This window comes from Panonychus citri, unplaced genomic scaffold (genome assembly GCF_014898815.1).
Source record: "Panonychus citri isolate SS breed McGregor unplaced genomic scaffold, ASM1489881v1 Contig00109, whole genome shotgun sequence".
Taxonomy (NCBI): Eukaryota; Metazoa; Arthropoda; class Arachnida; order Trombidiformes; family Tetranychidae; genus Panonychus; species Panonychus citri.
The window spans coordinates 143,478-159,085 of record NW_026515514.1 but is presented as its reverse complement, the minus strand read 5'-3'; the positions used below and the strand labels follow the sequence as shown (position 1 = coordinate 159,085).

Genomic DNA, 15,608 nt, shown 5'->3' with positions numbered 1-15,608 from the left:
AATATTATACAAGTTTCGTAACACTTATAATCGAAATGCTAACGATAAGTCACATGATCGTTGATGAGAACGATATTATTATCATTGTTATTATTAATATATCACTTTAACGTTCTCGGTGAGATAATAATCATTGAATTCTCAATTCTGTTGGAACGATTATATTAGCAGGGTGACTCATTTTCTATCCTCGTTATCATCATTATGATGGAAGAGAAACAAAAATTAATTGAATTTCGTAAGGTCGATTATTATTATTGAGAGAAAATTTCGATTAATTGTTTTTCGTTCTGATTGATATTAACACTCACCCATAGGTAAATGATAAGATTATTAATCGAAACGATGAAGATAAAATGTCTAATGATGATAAAATTAATAACTTTCTCTCCTAATTAACTAACTCATTTGTTAACTATCTGTATAATTATAACGGTTAATCTGATCTCGAGTTCTTTTTCCTATCGACTTTGCTCTCTCTCTCTCTCTCTCTCTCTAATCTCAGAATCAGATTAAATTAACTGTCTCTTTCTTTTACTTTCATTTTTCTTCCTTTCTTTCAACTCTCTCTCTCTCTCTTCCTCTTTCCCCCTTTTCCTCATCATTTCCGTTTCCTAAGATTATTGATCAACTTGAGCAATTAAAAGCTTATTGAAAAACTAAATAAATATCTATTGAATTGATAATAATAATACAATAAATAATAATCAACAACAAGATTTGATTGAGAATCCTAATGCTAACAATTAACTTAAATGTTTGCAAATATGTGTAAACCAATATAATATATCAACTTGAAATGATTAATTGATTATATATTATATATACATAATTAAGATGACTACAATTTTGGGATGATTAATGATAATAATTTATTTTCCAACTTAATTGGACATTAGATTGATCATAATTAACTTGTTAAATAATTGAAATGATTTAATTATTACTTATTATTATTGAAGCAAACAAAAAAAAATGAAATTAAAATGAATTAAATTGTAAAATCTGATGAAATTGTTTAATTGGCCAAACAAACCAAACCAAAACAATAATAATATTATTAATTCATTATGATTAATTAACTAACCATTTAAACATTATGATTAGATTCATTAATCAACTTGATCATCTGGTTTAATTTTATTTTCTTTACTTAAACAATTTAACCAAATTTTCATGTGTAAACAAAAACAATACATGAGGAAACAAAACAAAACAATTATGTTACAATTAATTTTCACCTAACCAAACAAAAAGACAGCATTGTAATCATAGGATTGATTTAATAAATTTTCAAATGATTTCAAACAATTAAATTGAAAACTAAATTTTTCTTGAATCGAGTTCATTTGATTTAGTTGCATTGGGTGGTAAGAGATGGCGCTGATGATCAATTCTTTGAGAGAAAATTTTTGTCTACCATATGTTACGCGCGCTTTTTGGTGAACGATTTTGTCGATTTGGATAGGAATCGATTATGACAAGTGTGTTTTCGATTTTGGTGGTTTGTCGAAAGAGAAGAAGAAAGAGAACCAATTGATCGATTTTTGATGATCGAATGAAAAATTGGCGATTCTGGTTTTTTAAAGATTTTTTCATAATTAACCAAAAATTTTGTTCTCAATTAACATTTTGGTTAATTCTGTTTCATTTGGTGTTTTAATTTTCTTTTTTTTATTCCTTTTTGTGTTTTGTGTTTTGTTTTTCTTTTTATCTGGTTTTGGTGAGAAAGGGAGAGTTTTAATGATGAATAAAGATTCCAGGATTATCCAGGAGATCACTGCCATTGTTGATTCAATGGGATTTTGGGATGACCAAGAAAAGGTTTATAAGATAAATTCTGATACTTGTGAGTGTTTAAAGGAGATTCTTCGTCTTCTTCGTAAAGATGGTTCCAGTTTTCCGGTTTTACGACATCTTGGGAAGATAAATATTGTCGAGAAAGATCTTATTCCAATAATTAAAGGTTATTGTTTAACGGATGAAGCGCTTGCCGGTTATACGGTTCGTCTTTTGGTTGTGTTGACTTATCCCGCTCTTGTTTTCTTTAAAGAAAAAGTTCCAAATGATGTTGATCAGAAGAGAACATTTTTCCAATTGAATAGTTTTCTTCGAACATATAAAACTGTATTCTCACAGCATAAAGATGTCTGGGAGATTCTCTGTAAAAAGGCAGCCATCATCATTAAGAAAGATCCACTTGACCAATCGGAAGAGGAAAAAATTTTATTGGAAAGGATATTCATCTTGATTCGTAATATTTTACATGTTCCCAAAGATACTTTTATCGATGTTGCTGATGAAGATGAAATGATCACCGAGGATTTGATTGTTTCACTGAAAACATCAGGAACTCTTGATTTTATCCTTCAGTTTACATCAGACACAGTTTCACATCAATTTTGTTTCCATCTTTTGGAAATTATTTATTCACTATTGAGAGGACAGTGTCCAGAGTTTCTTGCCTTTGACGAGTCTCAAGGTCAACATGCGACTAAAAAATGTAAATCAAGTGCCAATTCCGTTGAAAGTAAAGAGCTAGAGGAACTCAAGGATAGAGAGAAAAGATTCTCAAATTTTGCCAAAAGTTCTCGTTTCAATCGTTTCAAGGATTCAACTTATACAGTTAAAAATGTCAAATCGATCGGGGAAAATGATCTAATCTACCACAAAACCACCGATGATCCTCACAAGATTAGTTTGGATAAAGAAAAAACATCAACTAGAAGGCCAAAGAATAAAGCTCTCATGGCCGATAATTTTACTACCTGGTCCAGTGCGTCGGGAATCGCTTTTCGTCGTCCATCCATGAAAGTCCAAGTAATTCTGAAAGAATTTTGTGAAAATTTTATCAAAGAAAGTTACAACCCGCTAATGGCCTATGTGAAAAGTGCCCTGGAAAACAAAAACGCCCAAGAAAATGATGAGACTTATTATTTTTTCGCTGCTTATTTTTTCATGGAATTTAACAGAATAGCTGAAAGAGATCCAAGTTCTATCGAGGAAACTTTCAACTTTGAATATTTTCATTATCTACACAGCAGAATTGTCACTTGCACGGAAAATATTGCAAACGCACGTGCAGATCGAGAAGTGATCCAAGCCTATTCGAGAAGATGCCACACGTCTTTAAAGGCTTACAAAGAGCTTTTTTACACGATCGCATCGATGAAAAATGTTCAAGATGAGAATATGCTCTCCATTTCGAAAGAAATTCTCGATAAAGCTTTTCTCGAGCTTGATTATCGGGAACTTCTTCTCACTTTATTGAGTAATTATGACGAGCAAAAGATGAGTCCTCAATTTCTTAAAGATTTAATCGAAACTAATCATGTATTTTTAAAGATGTTTGAACATTTCACCAATTCCAATTTAGATCATTTAGAATTTTTGTTCGATATAGTAACTCAAAGGTGATTAGATCTTACCTTTTAGCTTTACATCGATTTGAATTCAATACAGAAAAATTGAATCATGCGATAATTAGGATGTTCCATAGGATCGCATGTGAATGTAAATCTCAGTATTGTTTTTCCAACTTTCCATTTTCAGAGTATTCCAAAGATGCTTTGAATTTAGTAAAGTTGATAAAGGTAACAAGTTGGTCGAGATCGTAAACTTTGCTCGATACATTATTCGAGAGTTCGTGAAACTTGCCAAGGAAAATGATAAGCTTCTGGTTGAAACGTTGTTCTGGAAATCTAAAAGTGATATGTGTTCAATTGAAAGTAATTATGCTGAACCTGAGCCGAAAAAGACAAGGAAACGACGAAAGAAAAAGAATGGAACCATTTCCGATTCTGACAAGTCCGATCAATCTGAAGATGAAAGAGAAAAAGAAATTGGAATCGATGATCAGCTTGGTGATCTTTCAAATGATTCTGGTGAAGGATTTATACCTGTTCTTTCGAGTACACAAAATGTTCAACCAGATCGATCCGATATTCCCGAAAGACCGGAAATTCCCGAAATGTCAAGTATAAATGCTCAAAGTGAAGGAAACAGTCAAACATTTGGCATCAATGGATCAGAATTACCATGTGAATCAGAACTTCTTTCCGTATTTGGTGCTGGTAACGATGATGATGATGATGATCTTTTGGATCTTGATGAAGTTTTAGATCATGTTGCCGATGATCAAGACGAAATGCCCACGTTGAGCCAAGATGATAATCAGCTGAACGAAGTTCCAATGTTGAGCCAAGATGACAACCAGATAGATGAAATTCCCATGTTGAGTCAGAATGATGATCAGCTGAATGAAACGCTAATCGAAAACCCAGTCAACAATATCTCTGATGTTCTTAATGATGATGACTCAATGGAAGGTGAAGTCACTATTGTAAAAAGAAAAAAGAAAGTCATTTTTGAAGAGAGTGACGAAGACGAATGAGACATTTGAACCTTTTGAACATTTAGCTCATTCCTCGTCATCAATTGAACCATTTTCATGTAAACAAAATTTTAATCCAATAACAATAAACATCCATCAACAACTTTTATTAATTTGTGGCTTAAAATTGAATAGTAAAAGGATAAAAATTTTAGCTCGGATTAGTCCATTGGATTGATGATGAATCGCTTGCCTCGAATCGGTTCAATATAAATTACTTTCGACAAAAAAAAAATCGCGATCATTTGGACAGTTAACCGATAGAAAAATAAATTTGGTTCATTTGATTAACTTCTCAGAGCTTCAAGTCTTTTCTGCATCTCGGTGATCTCTTCTTCATCTTCCTCTTCATCTTCGACGACTTTACTTGTACTTTCTCTAGCACCAGGTACAGTTTTCGAGACTTCGGCTGCTTTGCCCATTGCACCTTCGAGAGAAAAAAAAGCGAAAAAGTTAAAAAGTAATTAGATTAATTGTAATTGGCAAGTTTTCATTCGAACGAGAGAAAATGAAAAGTATTCTACCTGCGGTTACTTCGAATAGAACTTTTTCTACTTCGGCTTGAACGGCCTCTTCCATGTCATCTTCGTCGATTCCAGTGGCCTCATCGATTGTTTCTTCCATCATTTCTTCAATGATTCCAGCTCTCATCATTTCTCTCGATAAGTCTTGCATTGTCGCCGATATTTCCCCGACCTTCACCAAACTCTGCATACATTTCATTAAGTCGGTTGACCGTTGAATCGCTCCAGCAATTCTTATATTAGCTAATTGTTGTTCCATATTTAACATAACTGAATTAATCTGAGCTTTAGAAACATTAATCCGATTGATTGCCTTCCTTGATCGGACCAATTCCTTAGCCAAAACCACACACGAATCTCGATCACCTTTTTTGGCCGCATCTTTAAGAGACAATTTTACTTTAGCTTCTTCCCTCTGGATATTTCGTATCTGCCGATCTAAGGCCATAGTCTCCTTCCTTAATTTTGATCGCCATTCCCTAACCTTAACAATTGAAACAAAGAAAAACAAAACAAAACAATAAAAACACTTTCATCGCACCAACAACGTTACCATCAAACTCTTACCTGATCTTTGGGTGTTTTCTGAGGCTCTTTTCCAAACAGGCCCATACTTATCGTGGAATCGGTAAATTTGAACAAAAACAAACACGAAAATCAAACACAAAACCAACAAATGATCAACAGAAATAACTGATTGTTTCTGATTAATAACAATTTAGGAAAATGACATTAGGGCGGAGTCTTTATTGTAAACAAAATTAAATTGAAATCTAAAACCGGGAACTATGAATGAATCAGATTCGCAATTGATTTCTAATTGTGATTTATTTGAAAAGATGAATGAATATGATTAGAGAAAAGAAGGAAGAAAATTAAATTACACATTTTAGAATCTTAGAATAAACTAAATCTCGAAAAAAAAATGAAGAACATCTTAAACCTCGTTGAGAAAACTAACTGGACGAATTTTCATCTGAACTTCTTTCAACGATTCGTTTTCCTTAAAGGTCATCCATCTTATTCCAGTATCGACCTCTTTACGAACATCAACCTCTTTGTACAATCCATTCAAATAGACTAACGGACATCGCGATTGATTAGCCCACCAACCGCCGGTCAACAGGTTCGAGCAAAGAAATTTAGATGAATCTTTTATCATGTCGTTGGTGATAAATTCTGTGTTATTGAAGGATAAAAATATTTCACCAGTTTCTTTATTTTCACCGAAAGGTTCATCGATTATTAATCTGTAGCGATTGGATTCATCGGCGATGGCAAACCTTTTAAATTGTAACGAAATACATTCATCTGCAAACGATTTCAAATCAATTTGAAGTATTTGCGGTTCTTTGGCTGTTAAATGATGAATAATTTGATTTCCAATCCAAAATTCATCACTAATATCACCGAATCCTCTCTTGTATGTTTCCCAGTTTGTCCTGAAATCGACGTGGTGCTTTTTCTCTGAGAATTTACCTCTTCTCATGATTACCGTCCAACCACCTCGATTATCACTCATATCACAATAGACCCTTTGAACTCGTAAAGGTGAACCGGTTCGAACAGCGTAAACTTTTGATTGACAAGAAGAATTTGATTGAATAATTTCAGAACAATCTTTGGGAAAACTTGGCCTAGAATGTGAGCAATCGTGTTTAGAAGATGATCTTGGATCTATTATTGGACAATCAGCGGTTCGATAGGTCATTTTATCTTCACGTGGTGAATCAGCTTGATTCTGTTGTGAGTTGATCGCAACTGGAATCAAAGTTGTTCCTGAGTTTGGCTGATTCTTGATTCCCTTTTGACCTGGTGTTATTTTCATTGAATCAATAAGAAGAGTCATATTATCACGAATCTCTTGAATTGCGAATGAAAATTGATTCCGTAATCGAGAAAAATCCGAGCACATTTCTTCAGTTGTTTGTTGATTGTTCTGCAAATGGTTTCCCGTCGAAACATCGTCACCAAACTTTGGCTTATTTTCGAATGAATTTTCTTGAATATTAGTAATCATCGAGAAAACTTCACCCAATCGTCCATTCAATCCGGTGATGTTCATATCAGTAACCAATTCGTGTTTCAATATATTCACTTCCTCTCGAACTATTTTTCTCATATTATCTTGTAGACTTTCATTATATCCACCAGATTTGGCTCTGTCTTTCGAATGATTTTCCTTGACCAGTCCATATAAATCGGTTAGAACATTCATCATTTTAACGAAGCCCTTTTCGGCCGTTTCAAGCCGATGAGAATGAACATTGATAATCGACTCTGTACCACCGCTCGAACCGTTAACCAAATGCTGTAAATTGGTTTTAACAGTCTCTTCAATTGAGATCAATTTAGTTTCGAGGGAAGAAAATTTCTCCTCGATCATTCGAGTTCTAACTTTGGTCAATTCAACAGTATTCAGTATAACGGTCACTTTATCTTGGAATAGATTGAAATTTGTCTCAGTTGATTGTAATTGCGCTGACAATTTAGCGAAAGCAGTTTCCAATTCTTTCATACTATGTCCCATTTCCTCGATCATTTTCTTACGACTTGCTGATTGTCCTTCGATCAAGTAAATCGATTCCAAGATGATTATGGTAAACACAAAGAACAATTTAAATAGTAACTCCATCTTATCAACTATTAGATTAATATATTTACTTAGATTCTTTTCACAATCAATGATAATTTAACACAATTTTCTCAAGAAATATTAACTGAACAGAAAGTTTCTTTCAAATGAATTGGATTTGAAGTTTATTCCTGAATTTGTGTTCGAGTCAATCTTACTCTTTTGCGACATAGAGATCAAATTGTTTATTATAATTAAGATGAAGATGATGTTGACTTGTCTTCATGTCACTTTTAATAATCCAAATTTAGCTGAATTGTTCCTAGAATTAAGAGTTTATTTTACTGGCTAATTGCCATTGACAATGAGATCCAAAGGAAGAGAAAAATGAACGAAGTTGAGTGAAGAGATGACAAAACGTCATATTATTATTAACTATTTTTCGTCTAATTAACTGATATAATCATTATCATCAATCCAACAAACTAGAAAAAAAAGTTATCCTCATTGAGAGAAATTGAGAAAAATATTAGAAAACAAAAAAAAATACTTCCGAGTTCATTTTCTTTCAACAATTAGTAGATTGACCCAGGTAATGTTAGTCTATTCCAAGGAAATGTTTATCTTTCATCAGAATGAATCTCATGTTAATCATCATGAAAGATGAATAAAGATAAACTCAGTTGACAGTTTGATTATTTGTTTAATCTTCAACAGTCTAATTGATATTGGCATTGCAACTATTTTTCAATTAGTTGCAATTGTTGACTGAACTTTATCTCTTTCTCTCTCACTCACTCACTTACTCTCTTGTGAGTCATGTGAGTTTGATAATAATATGATTACCAGGACATTGACTATTGGAACTAAATTTAGTTGGAATAATTTTTTTTAGAGAAAAAAGTGATTCAAATTTGGCGCTTTTCGATTTGAACCAATGGCAATTGGAGAGATTCAATTGAAGATTTTGTTTGTTAAGTGTTGTTGTTATCAAATCAAATTCTTGTTGTATATACACACTCACATACTATTTCTGTGAACAAGTGTTAATTTAATTAATTATTCTGTCCTGGTATGATCTTTGATTACTGTTTACTCTTCTTCTGATTAACTCCAATTAGTACCAGATACTTGTATAAACAATGGAAGTTACCAAATACTTTGAGTTGAATATGATAATCGCCTCTTTGTTTGGTGTCATTTGGATAATCAGTGGTCTCATTTTGAATATTTTCCAATTTTTAATTTACATTACCATTCGTCCTTTCAGTCCTTATGTTTATCGTAAAATAAACTACTATCTAATCTATTCCAGTTGGTCTCAAGTGGTCGCTCTAGCCGAGTATTGGGCTGATTGTACACTAACAGTCACTTTCGCTGACGAGGAATCAGCTAAATCTCTCGGCTCTGAACATAGTATTGTTCTGATGAACCATAAATATGAAGTTGATTGGCTTTTCTCTTGGATACTTTCCGATGCATTCGGCATTCTAGGGGTAAAGTAAAAACATTCCAAATATTCATGATAATGAGATTCCAATAGAAAACAAGAGAGGAGAAAAGTCAATTTGGTAATGAAATCGCCCTTGAAAAGGTTCCATTAAGAAGGAAACTCTTGGAGAAAAATATTTACAATGGAAATTTCAACATCTCTATTACTAATCTCTTATCATGACTTAAGTTAAACACTTCTAGTTTCCGTCATAATCACACAATTTTTATCTTTTTTTTCCTCCTCATCTCTATCTCCTAGAGCGCTAAAGGATTTGCCAAAAAAGATATTAAATATCTTCCAGTAATCGGATGGAGTTGGTTTTTCTCTGAGATGATATTTGTCGAGAGAAAATGGGACAAAGATTCCAAACTACTTGGACCAAGTTTACAGCGTCTTATGGAATACGATGATGTGATAACTCTACTCATATTCGCCGAGGGTACTCGTTATACCAAAGAAAAGTATGAGAACAGTGTTAAATATTGTAAAGAAAAAGGTTTAGATATACTAGAACATCATCTATACCCAAGATCCCGTGGGTTTGTCTATACGATTCAAAAATTGAAAGATTCTCGTAAGTAACCAAATGATCAATGAACAATTTACCTTCTCAAACAATAATCTTAATAATCGATTATACCTTTATCTCTTACTTTATATTAGTTCCAGCCATTTATAATATTCAAGTTGCTTTCCGTAAAGAAGATCCTCCCGCTACGTTGACAAATATTTTAAAGAGACAATCACTACGTGGTTACATGTATATACAAAGAGTGCCTATGAAAGATATACCAAAGGAAGACGATCAACAGATAAGCAATTTTTTGCTGGATATTTATAAGCAAAAGGTTTGTCAGCGATTATCTTACCCTCTTTTACCTTGATCGAATTTAAATTGATCTTTTTCTTGTTTCATTCGTCCAGGACGATTTGACCAATTACTTCAATGAACACGGTAAATTTCCTGGCAATTCCGTTGTACTGAAACGAAGGATCTGGCCGTTAATTCAAGTGTTATTCTGGAGCTTCTCTGTTATCGTTATGCTTATTTACTTCATGTGTTACTTGATCGCCTCTAAAAGTTACATTCTTCTGACGATAACTTGTCTTATCCTTAGTCTTGGTTAGTATAATAATCATGTAATTAACTTGTAAATTGTAAACATTTCTAACTCTAATTCTAATTTTCCATTTTCCTTTAGGCTTTATTTCATTTCTATTACTGATAAGATCAACCAAAGCGCATAAAGGTTCATCCTATGGGAAAACAAATCAAGCACCAAATAAAAAAGTCCATTAAAAAAAGTGAAACGCTTTAAATGGACTTGCGAATGGAGTAAATATCGAGAAATATAAATTTAAATTTGTCCAATATTATGTATTCATATCATAACATAACAACAAAAATATAATTTTTCTTTCGTAAATTTTTCTATTAATAATTTTACACCTTCTAATTGTGATAACTAATAATTTGATCACAATTTTCTTTCAATTTTCACTACCAAACAATTAATGCTGTTTAAGAGAAGGAACTAAAAATTAAATTTCTTCCAAATTGTCTCTTCGAGTTGACCAACAATGTTCACTTGGATCTCTATAAGAAAAACTAAAGAAAAAGTTAACTTGGATTCTAAATTATCTCACAATTTATTGGCTTTAATGATTTATGGTCAGTTCGATTAATCATTTTCTCCCTCGTTATGAAATTCTAATATTATTATTATATTACCAATGTTAATAAGAGTTCGACGTCCAAAATCTATCATATTAGATATCGAGGGAACCACGACCTCAGTAAGATTTGTATCCGATGTTCTATTTCCTTATATTCGAACTCATTTGAGAAAATATTTAAACGAGTGTTGGGGTCAACCAGAATTAGCGATGACCGTTGATCGATTACGTGATCAAACTCGTACTGATCAGGAAAACGGAGCCAAAATCCCGAGAATATTAGATAACGATGAAGCGGACGAAGATCAAGTTCGAAGGTCAATTATCGCCAACATTTTGTGGCAAATGGACGAGAAAAAAAACAATGCCGCACTTAAGCAATTACAAATTCTCGTTTGGGTTTATGGTTATGAGAAGCAACATATTAAAGGCCAGTAAGTGATCTTATTAATTTACCTTGATAATTGTTACGATTAATTGTTCACAATTAATATAATAATAGTGTTTTCGATGATGTTCCACCGGCTTTACACCAATGGAAACGGGAATTGAACATTAAACTTTATCTCTATTCAACTGGAATGATTGTTGTTCAGCAATTATTATTTTCTTGTTCGACACATGGTAACCTTTTACCTGTAAGGTTAATTAAAGGTTCATCAGATTTATTTAAATCCATTTCTAATGGTTGATTTGTTTTTCTTTCTTTCTTGTTGATTAGCTGCTTGATGATTATTTTGATGTTCTACTTGGTTCTAAACGTGATTACAGGAGCTTCAAGAAGATCGCTGCTTTGTTAGATGATCCTGAATCTCAGATACTCTTTTTGACAGACAATTCTAAAGGTAACAATCTTATTGAATTTTCATATTCTCTATTTATTCTGTCAACTAATTTGAACAACAATTAAAACCAACAGAGGCTCGAGCGGCAATTCAAGCGGGTTGTAAGGCTTTGCTGGTCAAAAGACCTGGAAACAAACCGTTGACCGAAACAGAAGTAAATGAATTCAGAGTAATCTCATCATTCAGTGATATTATAATCGACTAATAAAAGGAATTTACCATTTGAAGAGAAACTTTTTTCTCTTATTAAAAATTCAATTTGAATAAATCATTTCAAGTTTTTGTTTTCGTAAAGTTTGATAACCAAATTTGATTGGTTGTTCTCGAAGCGCCAAATACAATTTTTTGTTCGAAGAAAAAAAAATATCGATGTATCGATTTTTCGTAAACAATCGATTAGATTTTTGTTTATTTTTCTTCAGTTGGAATTTTTTTTTGTCTCCTCGTGTGAGTTTTTCTATTGTTTTTTCATTAGTTTTTTTTGGTTATTCTTTTCTTTTTATTATGGAATCGTGTGTAGAAAAGGAGCAAGCTAAACTTCCCCAGGAAATTTCTTTAATCTCTTTAATTCAATCGCGATATTCTGAGATAAAACAAATTATCAATGAGTTTAAAACGACTTCTCCAAAATTGGCTTCTCAAAAGCTTCCCATCCATATGAGAAGACGAGCTGCAAGTCATAATGTTAAACGTTTACCATCAAAGACTCGGTTAATTGTGGAAAGGAAGAGTAAAGGGAAAGAATTAACTTCCGATTCGAAAGAGAAAAAACGTAAACAAAAGAGAAAATATCAAAATGGTAAAAAAGTGAATCTAAGTCATGCTGTTAGAGAGGCGAAATGTGATCGCTCATTGTTACATTTGTGGTTCGTCAAGAGATTTAAAATGATTAACTTATTCAATCAACTTGTTCCAAATTACAATACAACCAAAAATCTACGAAAATTACATCGAATGTCAAAAAAAGGATGTATTCATTTCTATTTTCCTTATTACAAAAGTATCATCGTTCGGTATGTATTCGTAAAATTTTGATCCATTGAAATTTTCTCACTTTTGAATTCACTTTCGTTTCTTTCTTTGTTTACAGAATTGACGATATTGATCTGGTCTCTAAGAAATTGGGTCAATTCACAAAGTCCAATTTTGATTCATTCTTTTCCGGTCCTGTTGCCTTAGGATTCACCTCGAAATGGGTACAATTTTTCAAAGATTCCGATTCTCAGAGTCAAATCATGGGACCAGGATATCTAATTTTCGATAAGAAAAATAACATCCTCATCATTTGGTGTCACACTTTGATTCACAGCGAGATATCGAATAAGTTATTTTTCATTTGCGGTGGTAAAGTTTCTGACGATGAAAAGATTTACCAACTTTTCAGTTTGATTGGATCTGAGAGTTTACATCATTTGAAAAAAACTCTTGGTGATTGTGGATCATTTTTACCCGATAACTTTCAGGATGGAAACATTTTAACAATCGAAGGTGACAAAATTCTCAATGAACCGATCGGAGAAAAATCTTCACAGCCTCACAGAAGAATAGAAATTAGTCAAGATAACAATGAAAATTTAACTTCTTTAATCATTCATATGGTCAAAATGAATAATAGAGAATTGATCTTTCTATCAACACCATATCCAAAAGCCAAAGACTTTTGGTATAAATTAGTTAAGAATCGGACTCATCTAGTTGGTGGACTTCGTGATATCAAACTACTGACCAGTGAAATGAGATGTCTTAATTATCCATCAATTGGTTATCCTGATCTTGATTTTCCATCAAATCCACGCCGTGAAATCTGGAGACAAATAATGGGCTACAAAACGAATTATTTTTTACTTAGAAATCAGATGATCATAAGTAAACTAAAATATCCCAAATTTGATAATTGTCTAATTGAAAATGTACTCAAATCAAATGCTGACCTGAAAGATTCATTAGTCTACGTTGAACTAATTTGCATTAATCGAGGAACACCCGAGACTGGAGATATTATCTGTATTCCAACAGAAGATGATATGAAAAAATATTTAGGCCGTTCAAAGGTTGACATTAAAATAGACGAGATTGGATATGGTCCAGTTGAAAGTATAAAAATTTCGACAATAAAAAATGTCCAACAATCAAGTCGCCAAGTAATTGGAATAGTTGAATTTGGATATTTTTCACTTGATCTTGGAACTGGAAAAGGTTTTGGTTCAATAAGATTACAAAGTCTAGACGATTTAATCAAATTAAATAGCGAAAACAAGTTGATCGCACTGATCAGGTCAAGTAAATCGAATACATTTCGCTTCGTCCAGATTATTATCGATAATTTTAAACTTTTTTAAACTTTTTTCTTTTCGTCATATTTTCTCTCTCTCTCTTCTCTTTCTTCTCTCTTGTCTCTCTTTCTGTTTTCGCTAATAAAATGCTACAAATGCAATACAATTCCCATTCAAAGCTCCCTCACTTCGAAGTTGATCTCCCTCACCATTCAGTTGTTCTCGTCTCTCGTCAGACGCAAACCAATAAAAGAGAAAGGGGTGTGAACCAGTAGATGGCGCAAGAAAAGAAACAGTTCAATGTTATATGAATACGAAGGGGAGATGATAAAGTTTGAGAACCAAAGGCTTCCCCTTTTCAATTAAGCGGGTTTTCAACTTGGAGAAGGTCTGATTTTACTTTTCGAGTGAGAAAGATGAACATAGTCAACGATCAGTTTTCTTTCTGTGTCTCTAAGTCAATCGAACAACCTTATAAACAGTTCAAATGTTCAACTGTCCACACATTCAACTTGTACGATTTTCCAATAATTTTACATTTGTAATTTTCTTCGTATTTCCAATTGTGTAAAACAAATTTTCTTCTATTACTATTCTTTTCAAATTTCTAATTAATATCGTTTTCTCCTAATTAATTATCTGTGATTCACTTTGCAATTTGTACAATCACAACAACAAAAACAATATCTCTCTGTCTCTCTCTCTCAGTAAACTCTTTTTACCCTTTGACCCTTCTAGTTTCATCTTCATCCCATTCAACTAAACAAAAAGAAAATGATATTGAAAGTGATTCTTCAATTTCATCTCATCAATAATATCAACCAGTTCAACACCCAAAAGTAAATCAATAGGTAATGATAATAATAGAATATTAATATTAACCCATTTCCATTGAGAAAAAACAAATTCTTCCAAAATGTTTATCACCAATTATTCTGATTGATTTTGTTTTCTTTTTGAAAATTCAAATGAAGTCATTTAATTACATTACATTCTTATATTACTAATCTCTCTCTCTCTATATATATATACTCACATAGAAATTGTTGTTTTATTATCTTATTGAGAATCTGAATCTACCTATAAGAAGTTACCTCTTGAAAGAATAACATTTACAACATTTACTAGAATCTCGATGCGTAATAATTACTCAATTAACGTTGATGAAAATGTTGAAAGAATTAGAGAAAATGAAAGAGGTGAATTATTATTGACAAATTTTCGTAGTGAAAGTGAATTGAGGATAATTATTAATCGTCTGAAGGTAACGAGGTCACCAGACAGAGAGACCTATTTTTCGTGACTGTCTGGGTCAATTCTTCCCCAATTCGAATCACTTTTACCCCTTTATCTTTCTATACTTGTAGTGAGTGAGAGCAAGAGAAATAAAAAAGACAGAAAGGAAAGAGAAGATGAAATTGAGAGAGAGAAAGAGAAAAAGAAAGAGAAAGAGAGGGAGGAAGAGAGATAGAGAGAGAGAATGAGAATGAGAATGAAATAAAGGGAGAAACAGTGAGAGTGAGAAACAAAAGAAAAAAGAAAGAGAGTAAAAGGGGTAAAAGTGATTCGAATTGGGGAAGAATTGACCCAGACAGTCACGAAAAATAGGTCTCTCTGTCTGGTGACCTCGTTACCTTCAGACGATTAATAATTATCCTCAATTCACTTTCACTTTTTTTTATTCTTTTCTTTTTCCTCTCTCTCACTCTTTCTCTTTCTCTCACTCAATTGATATTCTCACGTATTGTTTTTCAACAGAAAAATATATTCATTCAAATTGTTTACAAATCAAATTCATTAACTAATCATCATGACCTAGACACTTT

At 32.5% G+C, this 15,608-nt stretch overlaps 6 protein-coding genes across 8 annotated transcripts; 4 read left to right on the top strand and 2 right to left on the bottom strand.

Moving 5' to 3' along the window:
- Positions 1–1,619: 1,619 nt before the first annotated feature.
- LOC128389645 (protein timeless homolog) lies at positions 1,620–4,502 on the top strand. The gene is given in 3 exon segments (XM_053349269.1): positions 1,620–3,391; positions 3,394–3,516; positions 3,519–4,502. Coding segments are annotated over 3 exon segments (2,643 nt in total). The 5' UTR covers positions 1,620–1,746; the 3' UTR covers positions 4,394–4,502.
- LOC128389643 (charged multivesicular body protein 3-like) lies at positions 4,480–5,644 on the bottom strand. The gene is made up of 3 exons (XM_053349267.1): positions 5,485–5,644; positions 4,918–5,401; positions 4,480–4,820 (listed from the first exon to the last, which is right to left on the bottom strand). The coding sequence occupies exons 1-3, from the start codon at positions 5,527–5,529 to the stop codon at positions 4,681–4,683; spliced, it is 669 nt and encodes a 222-aa protein (XP_053205242.1). The 5' UTR covers positions 5,530–5,644; the 3' UTR covers positions 4,480–4,680.
- An 82-nt stretch (positions 5,645–5,726) lies between these two features.
- On the bottom strand, positions 5,727–7,867 carry LOC128389638 (angiopoietin-2-like). Its single transcript, XM_053349260.1, has one exon. It carries the CDS (start codon positions 7,550–7,552, stop codon positions 5,855–5,857), a length of 1,698 nt encoding a protein of 565 aa, XP_053205235.1. The 5' UTR covers positions 7,553–7,867; the 3' UTR covers positions 5,727–5,854.
- A 617-nt stretch (positions 7,868–8,484) lies between these two features.
- On the top strand, positions 8,485–10,414 carry LOC128389641 (1-acyl-sn-glycerol-3-phosphate acyltransferase delta-like). The gene is made up of 5 exons (XM_053349262.1): positions 8,485–8,988; positions 9,246–9,561; positions 9,651–9,835; positions 9,912–10,110; positions 10,190–10,414. Exons 1-5 carry the CDS (start codon positions 8,635–8,637, stop codon positions 10,285–10,287), a joined length of 1,152 nt encoding a protein of 383 aa, XP_053205237.1. The 5' UTR covers positions 8,485–8,634; the 3' UTR covers positions 10,288–10,414.
- A 106-nt stretch (positions 10,415–10,520) lies between these two features.
- LOC128389642 (enolase-phosphatase E1-like) lies at positions 10,521–11,803 on the top strand. Of its 3 annotated transcripts, none has more exons than XM_053349263.1 (5): positions 10,521–10,659; positions 10,762–11,098; positions 11,167–11,302; positions 11,386–11,509; positions 11,584–11,802. In XM_053349263.1, the coding sequence occupies exons 1-5, from the start codon at positions 10,569–10,571 to the stop codon at positions 11,712–11,714; spliced, it is 819 nt and encodes a 272-aa protein (XP_053205238.1). In that variant the 5' UTR covers positions 10,521–10,568; the 3' UTR covers positions 11,715–11,802. The 3 variants fall into 3 exon arrangements, with proteins under 3 accessions (XP_053205238.1, XP_053205241.1, XP_053205240.1); XM_053349266.1 differs by having other exon boundaries at positions 11,167–11,307; positions 11,584–11,720; XM_053349265.1 differs by having other exon boundaries at positions 10,559–11,098; positions 11,584–11,803.
- Positions 11,804–11,925: 122 nt separating this feature from the next.
- On the top strand, positions 11,926–14,511 carry LOC128389637 (uncharacterized). The gene is made up of 2 exons (XM_053349259.1): positions 11,926–12,522; positions 12,600–14,511. Exons 1-2 carry the CDS (start codon positions 12,014–12,016, stop codon positions 13,846–13,848), a joined length of 1,758 nt encoding a protein of 585 aa, XP_053205234.1. The 5' UTR covers positions 11,926–12,013; the 3' UTR covers positions 13,849–14,511.
- Positions 14,512–15,608: the final 1,097 nt, after the last annotated feature.